This window comes from Cyberlindnera jadinii, assembly GCF_001661405.1.
Source record: "Cyberlindnera jadinii NRRL Y-1542 unplaced genomic scaffold CYBJAscaffold_1, whole genome shotgun sequence".
NCBI lineage: Eukaryota > Fungi > Ascomycota > Saccharomycetes > Phaffomycetales > Wickerhamomycetaceae > Williopsis > Williopsis jadinii.
In genome coordinates this window covers 352,282-374,497 of record NW_017963652.1, presented here as the reverse complement: position 1 = coordinate 374,497, position 22,216 = coordinate 352,282, and the positions used below count along the sequence as shown (strand labels likewise).

Below are 22,216 nucleotides of genomic sequence, written 5' to 3'. Positions count from 1 at the left end.
ATAATTGCTGAAATTGATGAATCAATACACTACTCGTTGTCCCATGTGCCTATGTGTCAAGGTTGCTGGGAATTGACCACGCTGCAGTGTATGGCTGTTTCCCGAAACACCACGCATGGAACATTAATCCGTTTAATGGGGATCTACAACCAATCAATTTGATGGGTTCTTGACATTTGTGCGCTGCCACATGCTTACAATTGGTCAACATTGGAGTCCAGCATTATACAGGCGTTGTTTTGGTCTCATCATCGCACTTCGCTCTGTGTATGGGCTTCTTGTAGCAGTCAAATATATACGATTGGGAGAATATACGCCAATATGATGTCGACTTATATGTAGGGCTCGAGCGTATCGGATGGTATGTACTGTGTGCTTGAATGGTGGTGCTCTATTTTCTCTGACATGTCCATATGCACCAACACTAATTGAACAGTATAGATCACATTCTCATAGCTTACAGATTCTCCCTGGAACCTACGTCTTGGTTTAAACTTACGACAGGGACATAAACCATGCTTGTTTCTTTCAAGCACAAGGGGATCGCTTGATACAATTGAGTGCATGTTCTCTTGAAACTGTTTATTGATAGGCCTCCTGGGCCATGTAATAAGCAGTGGATGGTCCATATGTGGGTGTGGGTGTTTTTGATTGACCAATCACTGCATTCTCCACTCTGTAGCTCTGAGTCCCCTCTAAACACAGCGTAAAGAGACAAACATGCGAGCTTAGAGAAAGGTCGCTTGGAATGGTCCGGAGCCATCATAATCGTGATCACGAGCTCGACACGTAAGGGTAAATTTGATAAGCCAAACCCAGCCCATGCGCAAACTCCTAATCGCCTTATTCGTCTAGGCATTCGAAGAAAGCTATATATCATGATCGCATATAACCTACATTACAGTTTTACGGTTAGGTGGTCACACTTTATGCACTCTTGTTAGTATAACGAGAGGCGATGGTATTCCACTGGTTGTTGAATTCCAGGCTCAGAAAGACGACCTCTCCTCCCCCAAATCTCGCTATGTTTTCCCTGAAGAGCACCAGCTTATACACTGTGGGAACCCCATCACCAGCGCGATCTCAGCGGATTAGCCATGCATAGCTCATGGTACATGGGATGGTGTGAGTTTTCGGTTATCACCAGTTCCGGTGTAATCTTGACGATGGAGGCCGTCACGTTGGGTGGTCGTTGATTAAACAAAGCTCACTCACTCACAATAACAACAGTAGCGCCCACTCTCCAATGGCAATTCCATCATGACCACACTTATGATGATCTAAAAAATACTACACGTGAGGGGATGCTAGTAGCGAAACCTTACAGTTGTAACCTTGGCCGTAGTGTGTATCGACATGTCCTGTGTGTACTCCCACTTTGACCAGATTCCGCACCCAACTCGGCCATTTCCGTCTACGCCATGTGTTGGGTTTTGTCCCTGGAATGAGACTAACTCGCGAGCGTAGACCAAACAGCCTCAACCATTTGACCTTAATTTTTGTTGAAGATAAAGGGGGAAGCCGAAAGAAAAGAAATTTGCAAAGTGGCCTGGAAGCATAGCAAGGACAGCAACGTTCAAGGCATGATACACATAACATACATAGCCGAGTGGGAATGCGATTTTTAGTAGCACGGATTTAGCCAAAGCCTTAGGTCGAGCCACCACATGGGAGTTCAAATCGGGTTGTAGGGACAAAGCTTTGGTGTCAGGGCGTTGTCCACCTGAGATTATTGTGATATTATTCCAGACTCTCGTAGCGTGTGCTGTGCGCCGGTGTGTCAGTGGCTAGCAATGCGAGTTGAATTGGGCGGATTGGCTTGTCAGATTGGCTTGTCAGATTGGCTTGTCAGACGAAGCCCGTCCCTCCCTCCACCGGGGCACCGTGGTGGATCAGATCACCTTGTATACACAGGACTCTGTCCAACGGAGGCAGGCAGTGCACTCTGCGTTACGGCTACATCGTACGTTTCACGTAGAGACAAATTACCAACAGATTACTCATAGCGGCGGTTCCGGCTCTGCTGCTTTTACAAATGCCACTTTTTCAGACTGAGCCCGGCTAGTTGTTTGTTCAGCTGCGTATGAGCCATTGAACGCTCCTCGTGATAAATCACACAATCCTATCAGTGCTACCCCTTGGTGAGTTCACCATTAGCAGTTGCGTCGATAACGCTGGCCAGATTAGCCCACTAATTGGTCCTGCGTCCCGTACTACATAACTCGGGCTGTAAGCTGAGGTCATCGGCGTGCTGAGCAAGGTCCCACCGCGCCGTATCCTACTTTTGCATACAGCACATGCACTGGTACGTAAAGGAGAAAGTGAAGACAAACGATTCTTGAGTTAAGACAATAGTGGTGGTGCTGGTAGTGCTGGTGGGGACGGTGTAGGCTCCCTTGTCGTACTGTTGCACACAGTGAAATGTGTGTGCCAGCACCCCCTTCTGGTGTCAGATTCACCATGGCTTATCACAGAAGAGTGGGGGAGGCCTTGTAAAGTGTCATTCCTGGGGGCAGGTGTCTTGACACATATGTCATACCATGGTTTCGTAAACTGTCAATAACTGTCACATACTTTCACCTACACAGCATACAATACGAACCATCTAACTGCAGTGCCTTGATAGCATAGCACGCAAAGGCCATCCACAGGATAAGCCATGGCACATTAGCACACACCCGCCGAGATTCGTCTGCGTTTCAGTCCCACCTCCCTCGTCCTGGAGGGGTGGTTCGTCCCAAAGTCCCCAACTACGCTTCCCTTCAAACGTCCAAAGTTGGCGAACAGCGCCACTACTTCCCACCAACTTGCGTAGAGCCCAGCAACTGTGCCAGAAAGGCCCGTAAAAAAGAAAAGTACAAAGTTTATTGTTGTATAAAAGGCAGGTCAAAGTACCCGCAGATTTCGAGTCCCACGATTTCCTTTGTCTGTAAAATTAGTTCCTTAACCTTCTTATTTTTTCTCTCCATTATTTCAAGTCACATTTCTAGACAAAGGTCGTGGGGCTCATAGAAAAAAAAGAAAGTGCGGCACTGATCACGTCCTTCTGCAATTTATTATTTTTGGCTTCGGTTTTGTGTTGCGTGTGTGTGTGTGTTGTGTGTTTTGTTTTTCCTGATTCTTGGGGGGACTTTGCATACACGGCGGCTAAGACGTTATTTATTCCTATAAACACCCAGGAAATTTTCTCTTTTTTGAAACCAAAACAACAACAACAACAACAACATACAATTGCTACCATAAAGATTAGAAACTACAGGGTTAAAGTCGCACCGAAAGAGGTTTATTAGAGTGTGCAGAGACGAGACGCGGAGATGTTCTCTACAAATGGTTTGAAGGAGGTTAACACGTTTGTTCCTGCAAGAAGAGACTCGCTGTTTGAATCCGCTGGTTTGTCACATAATTTGACACCAAAGAATTTGCAACAACAACAGGGCGGCGGCGACTATGCCAATAGCAGCTACAACGGCGGTGGTGCGGATGGTAATGGGAATGCGTTCACCCCTAACCCTCAGATTTGGAATAACGTTTTCGTTGATGACGGTGTCCAAGGCGGTATGGACCGTTATGCGTACCGCCAGGACGTGTCCGCTGGTGCACGCCCTGGCGGTTCAAGCTCGATTGTATCGAGCGGTGGCGATACGACGTATAACTATCAGACTGGCACTCAGAACCCTTCTTCCGGAGGGTCCTTGAGTAGCCTGCTGGGCGCCAGAAGAGGCTCCTCCATGGATAACTCGCAGTTTCAGTGGAATCAACTGTACAGTTCAAATGGTGGCGCGATGTCTCACGCCGGTGGGTTGGTTCAACAGCAACCACAGGGACAGAACTACAAGATTTGGTCTAAAGATGTTAGAGGTGGAAGTTGGCCTCATGAACTGCACACATCCACGGGTTTGGGTATTGCTTCCAATGATGGATACGACTTGGGGTTCTTTTCATCACAAAGACGTCATCAGTCCCTGGATTCGGGATTTGCACCACAGGGATTCTTTGAACAACCTCTTGTGGGACATCAACAATCGCAAACGCAAACACTACCATCACTACAACAGCACCATCATCATCATCAACAACAACAACAACAACAACAGCAGCAGCAGCAGCAGCAGCAGCATGTACTTCAACAGGTTGCCGCCCAATCACAGACTTTGGGTAATGGTTTACAGTCACCCCATCCGCAAACTACTTTTAACGAATCCATCTTTGATCAGACATCAGCACAAGGTAACCTCTCGCAATTGTCTGAGACGAATGAAAGTTTGAGAGAGGTTTACCGCAGTTTGGATTTCTATTTCACACAAGATCCACATAACAGAGTTACAATAAAGGACCATACTTTGGAATCGCTCTCTGCAAAATTTCAATCTATGATGAAATCAGGTGCACAATTACCAAGATTTGTCGACGAAGAGCTACCATCAACAAACATGATATTGGTGGCGTTCAAAGCTGGTCGCACAGATGTGTTCCACCTGCCATCGACCACCTCTTTCAAGTTAAAAACTGGTGATTTGGTGATTGTTGAAGCGGATCGTGGCCGTGATCTTGGTAAAGTTCTTAGACTCGATGTCTCCCTTGATGAGGCTCGCTTGTTGAAGTATATGCAACATCAAGAACAACAGGCAGCTTTGGCTTCGTTTGAGGGAATGTCATCGCCACCTTCCTCTGCAAATGCCAATGCGTCCACTGGCAGTGGTGGTACTGCTCAAGCTCCAGTGCCAACCTTACACTATCCCAAGCCAATCTTAAGATTTGCCATGCCAAATGAAGCTTGTCAAATTATAAGTAAACAAGCAGATGAGGAAAAGGCACAAAAGGTTTGTGCTTCAAAAGTTTCATCTTTCAAATTAGAAATGCGCGTTGTTGACGCCGAGTACCAGTGGGATCGCAGGAAATTAACCCTTTATTATGCAGCTTCTCATAGAATCGATTTCAGAGAGTTGGTAAGAGAGTTGTTCAGGATTTACAAGACACGTATCTGGATGTGTGCTGTTGTATCTAACCATCAAGAATCACTGCGTGAAGAGTCTCTTAGCCCATCAACAGGTACTGTCTTGGCACAACAACAGCAACAGCAACAGCAACAACCTTATGGCTTGGGCTCTTTGTCTCCTAACAGTCAACACCCAGCAAATATTTGGTCAAGTCCAATTCCACAGACTTCTTCTACATTAGATTCTGGTCGGACTGATTTGGCAATGTTAGTTCCAAGACAACTCAGCTCTCCGGATAAAAAGATATGGTCAACCTGATTGACGCATGTGCTTTCTTCATTGTTCATTTTCATGACAGTATCATGACACTATTATACCCACTGACGTTGCAACGCTTGTTTTTTTTTGGTTGTGTTTTTCATTTCTCTACAGGATGATATACTAGAGGGTATATGTATACCCACCTTTATGTCTTTGGTTTGTTTTCTTTCCCATATTGCTTCTTCCTCGTTTAATTACAAGATCGTGAGGTTTTTCGATACACTCTTTGGTGCCCCTTTGAATGTGGTGATAGTACCCCATATTTGGTTGTGGCCGGCATTCTGATGAACCAATCTCATGTTCTGATTGTCCTTTGCTTTTCTTTTTACATGATGTGGGCATTGCGTCACGGTAGCTAGTTCTCTGGTACTATCTTCAATTCTCTATTGTCACACTTCTCAAGTTTCTTTTTTTTCCTTATTACTTTGGCTTGATTTACATTGCTGGTTTATTTTTCTATTGGCTTCTTGGATACTTATTGATTACTATACATTGTTGCTTTATGATATGCTTCTTTAAATCTTTAATCGACTTTTATGCGGTATTTCACGTACACAATTGATAATGGTAGCATCGTCACTGTCTTTTGTAACAAGCATAGAAACTCATCACGTAGTAGCTTACGAAATGGTGTATACCAAGATCTGTTTCATCCCCCCCCCCCCACAGTATTGTACATGTATCACGTTATGTACAGCGATGCAAATAGCATTCATCGCTATCCAGAATGAAGGATGTAATCACTGATTGGTAATGACAATTGAGCAATTAATACGTTTGAGTGACTCATCCGATATCTAATAAAGCCATAGGGATGCAGATGCCATATGTAGAATAGCCATAGTCATCTCCAAAGTCCAAAGGTGTGTTCATTGCAAATTAAGTCCCCCTCAAACAAAAGATTTGCAGCTTCTCTTCGACACCGTCTCAGCCCATATCATTAGGTTCGATTCTGTAATGCACTGTTGTTGCAGTCGCAGATCAGCAATCATAAGGCAACAATCGCTTAAACCGGGTGTGTTGGGTTGAAAACAAGGAGTATGACTTCAAGCGATAGTACATACATACACATTCCAGCTAGTGATATTGGCAAGAGTCCTTCTATGTGCTATGTAAATCTTGAGCAGCATGTTGTCCAATTAAGCTTAACTGGTTGATTTACGAGTCGAGTATTTAGTGCTATACTCTGCATGATACATGCTGGCTCAATGAACTGCGTACTATGCGATCATGATAAAGGCTATAATCTAACTTTAATACGCACGTTGCCTCTCTAGACATGTCCTGTTGGTGAAATGCACTAATCGTTAACCCAATGGTTGCATAGGAAAGTTGATTCTAGATGCACAAGACGTTTGATCTGCACAGACGAAGAGGATGCTAACCAGTTCTGGAGGGGCATAATGCAGTATGGATGACGAAAATAATAGCCCACCTCACCATTTCCGGAAATGATTTGGAAACCCCACTCATACACAGTTCCGACATTGGAACTTATATTAGCTTCGGTTGTGGAGAACACTGATTGGAGTGGAGTATCTATGCTTGCTTGTATAGTCTAGGCCCTACTGCTAGGCTAATCAGTAGTCAACGTTGACTGTGTCTCAAGGAGTTGGTTATCTTCAACCAACGACAGTGTAGCTAAGGTCATTCTTACCTACTGTGCGGCGTTCTTTTTGACAGGAAGGTCTCCACTTTGACTTCATGATAGAGTCTCTGTATACACCATACGGGGCCTACAACATGTAATTGCAACATTAGCACGCTGTCTATTGTGATTGGCGTTCTATGGCGTTCCCGATGATACACGCGATGAAGCATCGCATCAATCTACGAAGGCTCAGCCTCTGTACACCTTGGGTGTCATATACTTCACATAGTGATGCTCCGTCACATCAGAGCTTCCATTGCTATAAATCATCATGTAAACCATTGATTAAAATCAACAGCAGTACTTCATGGCAGACATTATAAATGTGTCATATAACATCTCTACACCAAGCAGAAGGCATACGATTACCCGCCCGTTGTTGAAAATTTGTTCGAATTCCCGCGAATCGGTGAAGTTTTGAAGCTTTCGCAAGGTGTTGGACTTATTGGGCATATAGTTTGTTTCATAATTAGCAGGTGAATTAGGGCCCTTACTATGTTGACCAGATCTTCAAATATACTGCGTCCATTGGTATGTCTACAGTCATTTTGGTGCTGCCATCTGTTGTGTGACGCCATTCTTACAGCAAAGCACCCTCAGTCGATCACTTGTAACATGTCATACTAACGAAAAGTGATTCAACAGGGACAACAAATCGCAAGATTTGCTACAGAAGCTGCACCAAATGCTTCTTCAACCATTGCTCAGCATGCCCAGGGTATGTACTATATCTGACTTTCTTCTCTATCTGATATTTCAAGCGTTTTTTGAGATACTAACCCAGGATTATAGAACCACCAAAGTATGTCCTTACGTCTCTGCGTTCCTTCCCATCACTGAAGCCAAAGACATTCCAGCCAGTTGCGTCTTCTCTACTCTCGGTTCCATTGCGTCGTGATATTCTCTGGAAGGCCGTTGTCTACGACGCCGACAACAGACGTGTCGGTGCGTCAAACCCAAAGGGAAGATCCGAGATGGGGTACTCAAGAAAGAAGTTGTTACCGCAAAAGGGTACCGGTCGTGCCAGATCCGGTGACCGTGGTTCTCCAGTAAGACACGATGGTGGTGTTGCAATGGCTAGAACTGCTCCAAACGACTTCACCTCGGATTTGCCTAAAAAGGTTTACGATTTGGCCATGAAGATTGCATTGAGTGATAAGTACAGACAAGGCTCTCTCTTCATCATCGATGGCTCACTGGAGATCCCAACAGAGGATTCACTGGCAACACAGATGTTCCTGAAGAAGCACGGACTCAAGGGGCACAAACTGCTCTTCATCACAGACGAACACACTCCAAACTTACTCCAATCTACAGAAGCATACCAGAGCACTATCGACGTTGTTCAGAAAGAGGGCATCGAAGTTAGAGACATCCTACATGCAGAGCAAGTGTTCATCGACTTGGATGCATTGAAGTGGTTTGCAGATGTTTACTCCTCATAAGCAAAGTATATAGTAGTTGTTGTATGTAATAACAAAGAGGAAGGTGCCATGTACATATATCCATCTTTGACGTATATACTCTTCTGTAAGCCCTAATACCTCTAAAGTCATGTGACCTCGTGTTCGCGGAGGCGGAAATCGCGCTGGGAGCCCTAACTTCTAACGCCAAAAAAGATGTCACAGAAACGAACAACAACGGGGCGTTTTTCACCGTAGTGGTGTCTGGATGTTATAACGTATGGCAGACGACTCGCCGCGAAAAGCTACACAGAGGCCCTCGGTAGAGGACACACAATTGCAAAACTACCAGCGATTGTGCTTTTTTTTCACTTTTGAGACTCATCAACAACATAATCCTTCCCTTGAACTTGTTTTAAGCAGTACGAATCAATACAAAAATGTCTTTGGTTGTCCAGGAACAAGGTTCTTTCCAACACATCTTGCGGTATGTTTGCTTATGAGCTGAAGGATTGAACGGAAGGAGGGAAGTGTGTGGATTATGTTGTTTGTCCGAGGGGGTGTTCACCACGCTTTGTCTATGGCCAGCTTCGCAAGGAGCACAGGATGCTTATGGAGTTTTAAAGGTGGTTTATGAGCATTGGAGAATCATATGGAGGGCATCTGATGCTGGATCTTTCAGGAGGAAGGGGGGCGTGAGCATATTGTCAATCTATATGCTTTGAAAGTATCATTAGGGCCCGCAAGCTTTTCCCTCAACACCAGGTGCCATTTGAAGCCCATTGTAGGAACTATTCCAATAGACACACACACTGTTCTCTTTCAATCCTAGTTTAAAGTGTTCTGTTTTACTAACATTTCTCGCCAGTTTGCTTAACACTAACGTTGACGGTAAGATCAAGGTCCAATACGCCTTGACCACCATCAGAGGTGTCGGTCGTCGTTACTCCAACTTGGTTTGTAAGAAGGCTGATGTCGATCTCTCCAAGAGAGCTGGTGAGTTGACCCAAGAAGAGCTCGAGCGTGTTGTTACCATCTTGCAAAACCCAACTCAATACAAGATCCCAGCTTGGTTCTTGAACAGACAAAAAGACATTGTTGACGGTAAGGACTACCACGTCTTGGCCAACAACTTGGAGTCTAAGTTGAGAGATGACTTGGAGAGATTGAAAAAGATCAGATCTCACCGTGGTATCCGTCACTTCTGGGGTTTGCGTGTCAGAGGTCAACACACCAAGACCACTGGTCGTCGTGGTAAGTCTGCTTAAGCGCTTTTTTCTTAATAGGGAGTTTTAAATCAACAAGTTTTAAGTCACGAGCATTGTATATTTAGACGGGTCTGTAGTTTACAATTACAACGTGAATAAATAACCGTATAATCGTTCAATGGATATATAAAGCATTTTAGCGGCCGGTACTGTCGCCCAAGTGTTCGGTTCCAACATATGTCCAGCCTCCAAACTGCTTCTGCACACTGTCACTCAGGTAGTCGTTCATAACACTGTCCACTGGCTTCTCGTTGGTGAACTCTTGGTCAAAGTTCGAGGTGTCTTGGTCGTCTCTCACTGGTGGTTTGAACGGTGGGAGGTAGCCCTTGCTATTCAGCTTATTCCAGTCAATCAGTTTGAAAAAGGCATGGTCCATGATCTCTTTGGCACCGTTTGCTCCTAGTCTCTGCTTTGGATCCCTTGATAACAGCTTGATCAGCAGGTCCTTTGCATCCTTGTCAAAGTTCTCTGGGAACTTCAATGGGTTTGTGAGGATCTTTCTATACATGGTCTTAACATCCTCGTCGTAATAAGGTGGTAAGCCCGTGAGCATTTCGTACAACAGTATACCCAGTGTCCACCAATCAACAACCTTTGTATAGGCGTTACCGAGTAACAGCTCAGGAGCAAGGTACTCAGGCGTACCACAGAATGTTGTCGTCTTATCGTCGTTCTTCATGTTGAGCTTACAAAGGCCGAAATCGCAAAGCGCAATATGACCTTTGTAGTCCAACAAGATGTTTTCGGGCTTCAGATCCCTATAGATGACATTCAAGGAATGGAGGCACTCCAGTGCACTCAGCAGTTCACAGGTGTAGAACCTTGACCTTGACAAGTCAAACTTACCTTCCCTTTGTAGATGGTAGAATAGTTCACCACCGTTGATGAAGCTTAAAACCAAGTACAGCTTCTCAGGTGATTGGAATGAAAACTTCAAGGGAACAATGAATGGGTTATCCACACGAGCCAACACGGTACGTTCAGCCAGTGTATGTGTAACTTCTGATCTTGAGACGATATGAGACTTTCTAATGGCCTTCAAGGCATAAACCTTTCCAGAATCCTTCTTGCGCACTTGCATAACCTTACCAAATGAGCCCTTTCCAATCACTTTCAACAGATCAAAGTCATCGATAGTCAGGTGCTTATTCTCATTTGGTCTGTAGTCGATGGAAACCAAGATCTCACCGTTCTCATTCTGCGGAAACCCAGGGTAGTCATTCTCGAATGCAAGCACGCTATGGTTCTTCAATCTTATAGGGTTATTGATGTTGTCGAAGGACAATGGCAACGTCTTAGATGAGATCAAAATATCTTGATTGCCCTCCTCTGTAACACCTGCTGATGCATTCAACAGCACAGTTGGCAATTTCAAAAACACCTGTAGCTTCAGCTCATTTTGGGACTTGGTAACGTCAAATTGTGATATCTTGTTGAACGTTGGTGAAGCAATGGAGCCCGAGTCGGCCTCAATAGACACTATGGTCTTATCGAATTCCATTGTAAAGTAGATCAATGAGCTTCTCATGATAGAAGGTGGGATTGTAACCGATGCCGGGATGACGTGACTAGCATCGTCAGCCCCCAGTTTATCCTCCGTGATGCTCAAGTTGTTCAACTTGGTCAGGAGAGCATCACCGTTCCTCTGTCTACCTGAATTGATCAGCTTGGCGAGCACATCCTTATCGTTGTTGATTGCAAAGGGGATTTTGAAATGCGCACCGGTATAAATCTTTATTGTAAGCATTCCCGGGTTGAAATGGGCATCCTTGCCATCCTTCGCCTTCTCCGGCGACGATCTCATCGTCATACTCGAAGCGTGTGAGGTGGAGGGATGGAGTCTCGTACTATCATTGGTCTTTAACCCACCTTGTGATGGATTATGTCCAGCCACTGGAGTGGACGTTGACACCGTTGCCGGTGTAACAGTGTCTCTTCTAGAACTACTGTCATTTGTGCATACGGAGTCCTTGGACTCTGTATGCTTATGGCCAAGCGTGGCGAACTCCTTTGTATGGGCTCCATGGCTGGTGACAGATGATTGGTCCTCCTCCTCTTTCGGGTTAGGGCTCTTTGATCTGGAGAATTCCTTCAGCTTCTTGGTGAGCTTCCACGAGGACATCATCTTGCTATGTGCGTACTCTGGACTGTTCAATGGCTCCTGTCTCTATCTGTCAGCCAGCTGGGTATAAACGGGCTTCCAATTGGTGTGTGTGTGTGACACTTGATTCTGTATTGATACCGAAGAGGGAAGTTGGCAAGGTGGAATTTCCCTCTTTCCCTCTGAGCCCGAGCAGCCGGCCTTCACTGCCTAATCCGGAGATTATCGCGCACCATCGAGAATTAACCGAGAAGAAGTACGTCCGTGATTACGTAATGGGTTTTGGTCCTGTTTCTCAACCCCTAAAATTTAGAGTTTTTTTCTTCTCTGTCTGAGCGTTTTTGTGTTTTGTTTGTGGGTTTTTGGTTGCCAGGGGGAAGGGAGGGCCCACGAAAAGGCGAAACGCGTGGGAGCGGCAGAGGCGGTCCTCAAAAGGCTGGTGAGCGTCTCACCCGTTAAAACAAGATTGCGAAAAGACAAAAAAAAATGCATAGACGCGCCCGCTCCCCTTTTGAAACAGGAACAAGTTGATCGGACAAAAGAGACAAAAATTTTGACGCGTTTGTTTACGTGGTGTGTGGATGTTTCTCTCCCTTCAGCGGTGGTTCAATTGGAAGGGGGATAGAAACCACAGTAACCGCCTTTGAGAGGGCTTTGTGGATCAAAATTTTTTTCTCTTTGGAGCCTTTAGAACCCATTTTCTCTCGCTGTGTTTGGGGCCTGTGCGTGTTGTCTGCTTGTTTCTCTCTCACTGTCTCGTCCACTTGATCCGCTGTGGTGCTCACTGTTAACAAAACGTCTGTGTCGCTTGTCCATTGGTGCTTCAATTGAATAACACGGTGGAATAAACCGGGAGAAGAAAAGAGGAAGGATCACCAACTACTTTTACGCTCATTTATACCCTCTGATTTGCTCCCCTTCGTTTCCTCCGCTTCTGCTGCTGAACCCACCCCATTTCTGAGTTATACCACAAGTGATGGCTTCGAAGATTAACAACCACCCCAGTGTTGATAACTTTGCCCATAGCGCTGCGAGGGCAGCGCTCTCTCAGAACAACAACGTCCAGAATGTGCCGGTGGTGCCTAGGAAAAACGCGTCAACGCCCAAAGTCACTGAGCAGACCGCCAATGAGATCGATAGAATCGTTGTCTCCGTTGAAAACGCTACAAAGCGGTTGTCCCAGATCTCGACAAACACCAACTCGTCAAAGAGGAAGTCGAAGAACCACGTTGGACCCTGGAGATTGGGCCGTACACTTGGTAAGGGCTCCACAGGTAGGGTCCGTTTAGCAAAGCATTCGGAGACTGGACAGTTGGCTGCTGTAAAGATTGTCCCCAAGTCTAAGTTCCAAAAGGATGGCAAGGCTGACAAGGCGATCTGCTCTCCCTATGGTATTGAGAGGGAAATCATCATCATGAAGTTGATCTCGCACCCTAATATCATGGCTTTGTATGACGTGTGGGAAAATAAAGGCGAGCTCTACCTGGTGCTCGAATACGTCGAAGGCGGTGAACTGTTCGACTACCTCATCAAGAAGGGGAAACTCCCTGAACGTGAGGCGGTCCACTATTTTAGACAGATCATTAGCGGTGTTAGCTATTGCCATCAGTTCAACATCTGTCATCGTGATCTCAAGCCGGAGAACCTGTTGCTCGATAAGAACAACAACATCAAGATTGCCGATTTCGGTATGGCTGCTCTGGAGATGAATCAACAGCTCTTGGAGACAAGTTGTGGTTCTCCACATTACGCATCGCCTGAAATCGTCACTGGTAAATCGTACCATGGCTCTCCAAGTGATATTTGGTCCTGTGGTATCATACTGTTTGCTCTTCTCACGGGTCATTTACCGTTTGATGATGAAAATATCAGAAACTTATTGCTCAAAGTTCGTGCAGGTAGGTTCGTGATGCCAAATTACCTTACGCCAGAGGCCAAGGACCTTATCTGGAAAATGTTGAAAGTTAACCCAGCAGAGAGAATCAAAATTAACGATATCTTCAAGCATACCTTGTTGAAGAAGTACGAAACCTCAGCATTGCTGAAAACCAAAAAGAAGAACCAGGAGAAAGTGGATTCTTACTACAACGATGTTTCCAATATGGTGTTGAAGAAATCAGATATTGATCAAGACATTCTTAAGAGTCTTTCTGTTTTATTCCACGGTGCTACAGAACAGTCACTCATTCCCAAATTGATATCTAGAAGATCAAATCCGGAGAGAATGTTTTACTACCTCTTGTTGAACTATAAGCAACAACACCAGACAAAGGAAAAGTCTGAAATGTCTCATAAGAACTCCAAGAAGAAGAAGATTGGAGCTGGTGATGGCACTCTTAAGAAATCGAAGAGCATGTCTAAGACGACAATCACTAACGAGGATGGCTCTCAAATTGTAAAGACCGAACAGGTCGAAATGCCTCCAATACCAGTGGCCCCAGTGATCAAGTCGATCAAGAACGCGTCGGGACAAATTCAAATCTCTGCATCGAACTCTTACCGTCGTGGAATCTCGTTCAATACGAACAACAACGGTAATAGATCTGCTCACGTGTCGAGATCATCGAGTAGAAGATCGTTTGCTTCTAACAATAACAATGCGATCTTGAAGAAACACAAAAGTATTCTACCACCGTTGCCTGATTTGGATGTTGATTGGTTGAGCTTCGGTGATGATGGTATGCCTAAAGGTGAATTTGCCGAGCTCTACGAGGAGATCTTTAACTTTAACGGTATAAAAAAGGAACCAAAGAGTAGGGACGATGATAGATTCATTACATCTTCTCCTTTGCCTTCAAAAATTGAAATGACTTTAAAACAAGAAGAAGACAAGGAGAACATGCCGTTGGGAATTGCACGTCAAAGACCAAAAATGTCTTCGAGCTCGCCTAAAGTGGCAGCGCTCTCTCCAAGACGAACAAGGCCTTTACCAACAGAGTCACATCCACCTTCCATTGCTGCACCGGTGGCTCCTGTTGCCAAGTTACCACCAATGACTGATGTGGATTATAGCTCTCAAAGACGTGCTGTTACTGAACCAACACCTGAGCTAAAACCAACAACTTTGGATCCAAGTTATAAGAAGAGTGGAGCTACTGACATGAATCCAAATGCTGTACTTCAGAGATTGGGTGTGTCTCTGCAACGAGATCACAAGACTCGCTCGAAGATTTATTACTCAAAGTCTTCCACCTCCATCAACCTTGCAGCTATTTTACAAGGAAACCAGAACGATTTACCGCCTTTGCCAAACGCAGATATAGTAACTTCCACTGTTCCTGCTACCACTAATGCTGCTGCTGCTGCTGAATCTAGTGCCGCTGGGTCGACCCTTGTGTCACAGGCTCCAGATTATAGAATATCATCATCAAACTACGGTTCAATACGTAGTGGTTGCTCAGATGACGATGGAACTATTTCTGTTGCCACGAAAGAATTGACAAAGGAGCTGACTTTTGATTTCGAAGTTCCAACAATGACTGAAGTTGCCACTGCAGTGCCAATGTCTGCTGCATCAAATGTCACTGTAGGTAGCAAGTTGACTCCAAGGGAAGACAGTATGTTTGTTGATGTCGCTGCCTCGGAACAGAACCTCCTAAAATTGTCCACATCTACCCATTCGACTATTAAACACCGTAGAAAAGTTTCGACTGATCCGAAACATATCTATGCTGCAATGGTGGACTTCAGAGGTAGTCTGTATAACAACCCAAGTGATTTGAGAGATGATGACGTTCCTGTACCTCAACTTGGAGAATTTGAGAGACCCAAATTTTCAACTGTTGATGACTTTAATGAGACAAAGAGTTCGATTATGGATAACTCAATATTTGCTGATAATACCGATGATGATTTGGAATCCGGTGGTGCCAAACGCGTTACTATGATCTTTGACGATTTCCAAGATGAGAACGACAATGACAGTGCAGGTTCACGAACTGACGATTCTCCAGTGAAAAGTTCTATGGCGCCATTTGCCCAAACCGGACAAGAATCGCCAACACGTTATAAACCAGTTGAGGAGTCACCATTGAAGAAACTACGTGATGATTCCTTTGTGGAGTCCATTAATAGTGTCATTGTTCCGCCAAAGAAGCTCACTCCTCAGAGACCTGCACCATCTGCTCCTTTGAAACGTGAAGACACCATGAAGAAGAGCAATTGGTTCACAAAGTTTTTCTCCAGCTTGATGTCAAGTGAATCTGATCAGAAGAAGAAGAAGAAGAAACAAAACACAAAGCTGTTTGAAACTGAAGTACCAGTGGCTCGTATGCGTAAGTCCATTGAAGTGCTTCTTGAGTTGAAGCGTAAAGAGGGTACACTAAGAAATATCAAAGCCACTAGTGATACCATCAGTGCTACTGTTCCCGCTGCCTACACTTTGGGATCGCCTTTGAAGTTTGAGATCAAATTTTCTAGCTCGTCTCGGATAGAACTTACAAAGATCAAAGGTCCAAAAAAAGTGTTCAAGAACCTGGTCAGTGCTATGGACTTTGTGGTTGAAACTGAACTACAGAGATATAAAGAAGAGAATCGCAAGGTCTAGACGACGCTAGATGTATATGACATATGTATAATTTTTTATTTTACAATCATTACCAGATATAATTTAATGCCCCTAGCAAACTTTTTCAATGTTGGTTTCCCTGACAAAATTCTATGTTTCTGCAATTATCTGTGGTAGATATGCAGTAAGGCTACACATTGCATGAGGCTGCGCCAAAAAGAAACGTGAACAGAAGCAGTCAGTTAGGTTGTGGCTTGAACTTGCTTTCCTCATCTTCCTTGAGAACTGAAGGTAGGTGTTTGTTGATTCATGGCCCTGTATTTTTGCCACGGCCAGGTTTATAATCTCCCATGATGAATTAGTCAAAGGATGTTCTCCATCTTGTGAACCATGCCTTGTGAGCCATGCCTTGTGGAATGCTGCATAGAAAATGTATTATGTGGTTAGAGGTGTTATTGATTGGATATTATTCTTCACATGTCACCCACGCAAGTCTGAAGAAATAAGTCTTTGGAGGACAGCAGTCTCAGGAACAGCTAAAAGATTACATGTGAGACATATACGGTAACCATGGGACTGAAACAAATCATTCTATGCAGAAATGCATTGATAGCCGTATTAAAACTTAAACTCTTTTCTATTACACTCGCCTTTGTTTCAGATCATAACATTTTAAGCTTTCTGGGTTGAATCGTTCAAATATGAAGTTCTCATGAGTGCCGGTAGACTCGGCATATCGGCGTGTTAAGTGAACCGACCATCCAATTCAATCGAATATGGGTGGTACGCTGGAGGACCATCTTGACAAGAAAAACTCATCGTTTAACTATTGACTCCGATGCCGGCGCTGCTGGTTTGTAACGTAACGAGAATATCTGGCTCTGTTCCCTGTCTATGCTGTCATTGCCTTTCAGCTATAAGGATTTGTTCAACAATATACAAAGCATATGGAAAAGCACGCAATGAGAGATTTTGTTTCACACTCTTAAAAATCAATTTATATGAAACGCGATGAAAGTAACACTATGGAATCCTTACACTCATCAAGCAATCAGTTCGTATAGTGAGCATATTGAATCTGAAAACTAGTGTCAACTCTCAACTTGAAGAGACACGTACCAGTAATAATGTCTTAGGCTTGATGCATCACGTCTGTTTTACAGTACATTCACGGAGCAATATATGGGCGAATGTTGCTACGCTCATTGACAACTAGTGAAGGAAAAGTACTCAAATGACTCAAATTTCAGGGATTTGGACAAATCAAAGGTCACTTTGAGTCATGGATAAACCTCTCGCTCCTTTCGCAAAATCGACGAAGTATACCAATCTTCGTTGTAAGGCTCGACCCCATAAACATGGGCTGACATTGTGACTTGAGGCTGAGGCCCAAGCTTCAATAAGTCTTTAGGTCTGTGTTTCAAACCAATGGTTATTACTGGCTAAGAGTTACATTCAACTTCAACGGCCTCAAACCTTCTTTTCTGAATCCTCTAATAGAACAGATCCTATACGTGTTGTCCTCTTCGCTGTACTTTACAATACCTTTGAAGAAACGAGATCTCAGTTTCATAGCCGTAAACCCAGTTCTTTTCCATACATAAAACCACAGCAATTCGAATAACCTTTCCGTTACCCGTTTATTGTGTGTTGACTTTTCCAAACGGTAAGGCACGCAAAGAAACAGAGAGAGGAAAAAAAAAGAAACGATTAAAGTTCCGACACAATGCATTCCACAACTCAATTTTTTTTAAACTCAAAGTGACTTAAAAGATGTATGGGCTGGGAAGTGGTCAATGTTTTCCATAAAGAGACTTCTTTTGTTGGTGTTTTCTGGTTGTTGAGGGTCGAATGCTCCACAGGCCGATTTAAACCCTCAGGATATAACATACTGATGGCTGCCTCGATATCTGAACGCCTTGTAAAACCTTTTTCAAGAGATCTGTGGTTTGTACAGAGGTTGTACTATCGGAATTACAGATGCAAAAGCTGGTCACCCCAAGGGTTAAGAAGCTCCAGAGGAGCACAACCATGCTTGCTATTGAGTGAGTGCACTTTGCGGTTGGATATCTGTTCCACCATTTATGCAGCGAGCTAAAACTTTTAGAAAACCTATACGAGGACTTGGGGAGATTGTGTTGTTGTCTGAACACACCTTTCATTTGTTCGCTCTAAGTGCTTTGTTGTTGTCGTTGTGAAGAAGCCAACCAATATCAATCAGAGGCAACAGCAAGGCTCGCCTCGTCAAAAAGCCCCAACCGTTGGATACGCCAGACGTTCTTTCAAACGGTTTTCATGCATAAGGCTGCAGTGCGCAATGCGGCTCTTTCTTTCAGATGATCCCTAGTAATGAACACTCACGCTTGCGCTGGCTGACGTTGACCAGTTAGCCAAATTCGCACTTCAAACGCTCGTCCAACGGTGCCACACATTTGCTCATATCTGGACTTTCTCTACTCTCAGTACATATACACTACATATTGTGCATATATTCATTTGTAAATCTCTCTGGTGCCCTTTAAATCAGAGTTATTTCCCTGTCTGCACACTTTTCGCAGTTTTTTATTCTCTTCCTCTCCTTCTGTCTCCTTCTGTCTCCTTCTGTCTTCTTCTCTCTCTCTCTCTGAGTTGTTGACTAGAGTCTGTTGAGTTTGAAGTTGAAGTACACCCTACCGTTGCTCCTACATCCAGTGGTACTTGACCGTTGTAACTTCTTGTTCCCCTAATTCTCTACATCTACTCCTGGCCCTTAGTCTGTGACACGTCATATATTCTTCTCCACTACACACATAGCATGTCGACAAAGCAACCACCGATTAGAATATGTGTTGTCGGTGCTCAAGGCTCTGGAAAGTCGTCATTGACTTTACAGTTCACACAGGATCATTTCCCGGTTGATTTTGACCCTTCAGTTGAAGACGTTTACAGAAGAGAAATATACCTAGATGGGAGAGTGGTTCCACTGGAGATCCTGGACACCGCTAATAACGACGTCTATTCTGATCTCATGTATAAGCAACTCCTCGAAGCTGATGGTGTTGTCGTTGTATATTCAGTTGGTTCTCATGAAACCTTCCAGTCTGTGACGAACTTCTACAGAAATGTACTGAGAGCAAGGGAATCTAACATGCCTCCAACAATATTAGTAGGAGCCCAAGCAGACACTTCAACAGCTAGAGTCATATCCACGCATGAAGGAGAACAACTTGCAAGTGAATTAGGCATCGCTGAATTCATAGAGTGCTCTGCGATGCATAACACCAACATTGCAGAGATCTTTATAAAGCTTTCGGAACAAGTTATTGAACATAGAGAAGTTAACGAAGAGCATGGAGTTGTTGAGCTAAAAAGTGACCCAAGGAAAAGAACGAAAACATTCACTACTGGTGCAACCCTGGATCTCAGGAAGAGTGCAGAACCATCGTTATTCAACTGCAAATCTGAATCCTCAGTTAGGGAGATTCCCCGAAAGAACTCAGTTGAGTATCCAAAAAGGGGCTATGTCAGTAAGGATCCGGTGAAGTTTGATGATGAAGACAGTTCTAAATGCTGCGTCATAATGTAAAGAGCTATTGCCTTTGCACTGCAAGATTTATTCTATTTATACAAAGTTGGGAGATGTTACATTACATTTTTTGTGGGAGATTCCTCTTGACGGAATCAATTGGAGTTGTTTGCTTTTTGGTTTGTTGTTCCGTTGATTGTACTTTATTATCTTGAATATACACATATTCGCCTCATGACGTTCGTGATTATTCTGCAACTCCGTAGCTAGTTGATTAATTGTTACCCATCTTGTTCATTTCAACTCTCACTTTGGATTCAAACCATCTATCCAGTCCATCCCTTGGAACTGCGACGGAATCCTTTATCTGGAAAAGGCACTTGTCTATTTTGATGAACTCAACGTTATTGTTAACAGAGGCAATCTCGCTGGCCACGTGACGAACCCTTAACCAGTCATCAAGGACACCGTTGTGTACCACTTGTAATCCCATATGAGGAGCACCACCAGCACTAGATCCATATAACACAACGTATTTCAATTTTGGTAATTCTGACAATAACAACGTGGCATATGGCTGGAGAGAGTATCCATGGACTCTTAGGGACTCAAGGTTAGACAAGGCACTCAGTTTCATTAATACTGCCGTGTCGAATTGCTTGTCCAGCTCGCAAAATACAGAGTCCTCCTTTGCCTCCAGAGACAGTTTCCTCAACGTGCCCGAATGCTTCAATATGGCAGTGATGTAGGCATTGCACAGCGTAACCCATGAATCGACAGAACACAGCTTAGTTAAGTTCCACCTAATTGTGACATCGAGCTCTTCCAATCTATTGAAGCTTTCTATGAAGGCTGGAACGGAGTCCCGAAGGCCTTCTCTATAGTCAATACGAAGTCTTGTCACGTTTTCCAATTGTCTGCCATCAAGAATCTTGAGAAATCCAACATCCAACCTTCTTGCAAGATCATTCATAGATATTGGAACATTCACACCAGGTATATGTTGAATCTCTGAAACGTTTTTCAACTCCAGCTGGTGTAATTGTTTCATATCGCACATTTGATGGAGTCGTGAAGCATCCTTGCAGCTAACGAGAACAGAGTCTAGACTTAGTACTTTCAGGTACTTCAATATGAAGTCAGCTTGTGAACATACTTCGTACATGTACTTTATCGTATCCAAGTCATAATCTGTCATTTTCATTTGCTCATTTTCAATAATGAATTGCGTCAGCACGAGCATTGATGAAGGGATGTTCTTGTTGAAGCCATGTAAGGAGTCATGCATCGATAATTGAAGGCTCTCCAGCTTATATATGGACTGAACATTACCATCTTTGACCAGATTGAGAAATATATACTTCAAGTTCCTGGATTTCAAGAGCTGTACTAGTGATAAATGCTCCAAATTGTTGAACTGTGCAAATGACTCAAATGCAGAGGGAGATCTCACAGCCTTCAAATCCACTCTCATCCTAAGCGATTTGAGATTAGCCTTGTTGGGTATCCTGTCAATCATCCTGAGTGTAAGTTCGGTCTGTGACCCCCAGTATAAACTTCTCAAATTAGCCAACTTGAGCATTGATCTCATCAGAACAGTGAAGTCTGTGTGTATATCAAAGCTATCAGGCAGCTCAATGACCTGTAAGCTGTTGACATATGAAGCATACTGTGTACACTTCTCAATGCCCTTTTCAGATGTCCCAGCACTTGTCGCCTTCTCAACAGTCTTACAGAAAGTCTTCAAACTGTACCTCGTCTTTATGTACGATGCGCGATAAGCTGTTGATAGATGCGCAGAGAGTATATCCATGTTAAAATAGGAATATGATGGATCAACTATAATCTCAGTGTACAAGCGTATCACTGCAACCTGATAAAATGCCCTGTTGACCAGCATCAAGCTCAACGTATCGTATTGCGATAATTCATTGGCGATGAGCAACCGTATCTCAAACGGCAGCTTATCTATGGAGCTTGGGTAAACCGACATTTGAGAAGTGGATTCAGGTATGGTTCGAGGTATGCAGCTGTGCCGACCTTCTATCTCGTTGTCTGAACGGTTCGATAGTGAAGATACAAAGGGAAGTATATTTGATACCTGATCAGTTGACGTTATCAGTTCCTGTTGTGCTTGAATAGGCTTACGGTGTGTTGATCTTTGGTACTCAAACTTGTAAGACATCACTCCCGGGTCCCCACACTGTGAGCCAGTGTATGATAACCTCTGGAAAGGCTGAAATGTAACAAGAAAGGGTGTTATTTCTCAGAAAGAGGTGTCAATATTAGAAGCGTTTCAAGGTGTATATACTGGCTTCTTGGTGTATTATTCAATATCGGTAGGCGCAGCACAGTCCGATACGGAAAAGCTATAGCAACACAAAGTGGCGTGTAATGGTGGAGAGATTAATCTATGTAGGAGTTCAATCTTCACTCACTGCTTCTACATCGCGTAGTGTGTGGGATGTGGAATATTTGATGGGTTGGAAAGAACTTGAACGATTGATACGTTGAATGCATGGA

General features: G+C 44.0%; 8 protein-coding genes across 8 annotated transcripts; 5 read left to right on the top strand and 3 right to left on the bottom strand.

Annotated features, from left to right (window-relative positions):
* Positions 1-314: 314 nt before the first annotated feature.
* CYBJADRAFT_165248 (uncharacterized protein) lies at positions 315-1,130 on the bottom strand. The gene has a single exon (XM_020213950.1). The coding sequence runs from the start codon at positions 857-859 to the stop codon at positions 458-460; it is 402 nt and encodes a 133-aa protein (XP_020072900.1). The 5' UTR covers positions 860-1,130; the 3' UTR covers positions 315-457.
* Positions 1,131-4,430: 3,300 nt separating this feature from the next.
* CYBJADRAFT_118351 (PSP1 family protein) lies at positions 4,431-5,015 on the top strand (the record flags this gene model as incomplete). Its single annotated transcript, XM_020212257.1, has 2 exons — positions 4,431-4,600; positions 4,697-5,015. Coding segments are annotated over 2 exons (489 nt in total), but the record flags the coding sequence as incomplete, so codon positions are not given.
* A 2,673-nt stretch (positions 5,016-7,688) lies between these two features.
* YML6 (mitochondrial 54S ribosomal protein uL4m) lies at positions 7,689-8,354 on the top strand (the record flags this gene model as incomplete). The annotated part of the gene is made up of 1 exon (XM_020212413.1): positions 7,689-8,354. A coding segment is annotated over one exon (666 nt), but the record flags the coding sequence as incomplete, so codon positions are not given.
* A 398-nt stretch (positions 8,355-8,752) lies between these two features.
* Positions 8,753-9,580, top strand: RPS18A (40S ribosomal protein uS13; the record flags this gene model as incomplete). The annotated part of the gene is made up of 2 exons (XM_020213236.1): positions 8,753-8,799; positions 9,181-9,580. The coding sequence occupies 2 exons, from the start codon at positions 8,753-8,755 to the stop codon at positions 9,578-9,580; spliced, it is 447 nt and encodes a 148-aa protein (XP_020072897.1).
* Positions 9,581-9,914: 334 nt separating this feature from the next.
* On the bottom strand, positions 9,915-12,052 carry YPK1 (serine/threonine protein kinase YPK1; the record flags this gene model as incomplete). The annotated part of the gene is made up of 1 exon (XM_020213949.1): positions 9,915-12,052. A coding segment is annotated over exon 1 (1,788 nt), but the record flags the coding sequence as incomplete, so codon positions are not given.
* A 294-nt stretch (positions 12,053-12,346) lies between these two features.
* On the top strand, positions 12,347-16,230 carry CYBJADRAFT_165245 (Pkinase-domain-containing protein; the record flags this gene model as incomplete). Its single annotated transcript, XM_020213948.1, has 1 exon — positions 12,347-16,230. Exon 1 carries the CDS (start codon positions 12,658-12,660, stop codon positions 16,225-16,227), a length of 3,570 nt encoding a protein of 1,189 aa, XP_020072895.1. The 5' UTR covers positions 12,347-12,657.
* Positions 16,231-19,006: 2,776 nt separating this feature from the next.
* CYBJADRAFT_113448 (P-loop containing nucleoside triphosphate hydrolase protein) lies at positions 19,007-19,489 on the top strand (the record flags this gene model as incomplete). The annotated part of the gene is made up of 1 exon (XM_020212139.1): positions 19,007-19,489. A coding segment is annotated over one exon (483 nt), but the record flags the coding sequence as incomplete, so codon positions are not given.
* Positions 19,490-19,825: 336 nt separating this feature from the next.
* Positions 19,826-21,941, bottom strand: CYBJADRAFT_165243 (uncharacterized protein). Its single transcript, XM_020213947.1, has one exon. The coding sequence runs from the start codon at positions 21,876-21,878 to the stop codon at positions 19,968-19,970; it is 1,911 nt and encodes a 636-aa protein (XP_020072893.1). The 5' UTR covers positions 21,879-21,941; the 3' UTR covers positions 19,826-19,967.
* Positions 21,942-22,216: the final 275 nt, after the last annotated feature.

Excerpts from the sequence above, each read along its gene's own strand:
- CYBJADRAFT_165248 (XM_020213950.1), bottom strand. The coding sequence starts at position 859 with ATGCCTAGACGAATAAGGCGATTAGGAGTTTGCGCATGGGCTGGGTTT.
- CYBJADRAFT_165243 (XM_020213947.1), bottom strand. The coding sequence starts at position 21,878 with ATGTCTTACAAGTTTGAGTACCAAAGATCAACACACCGTAAGCCTATT.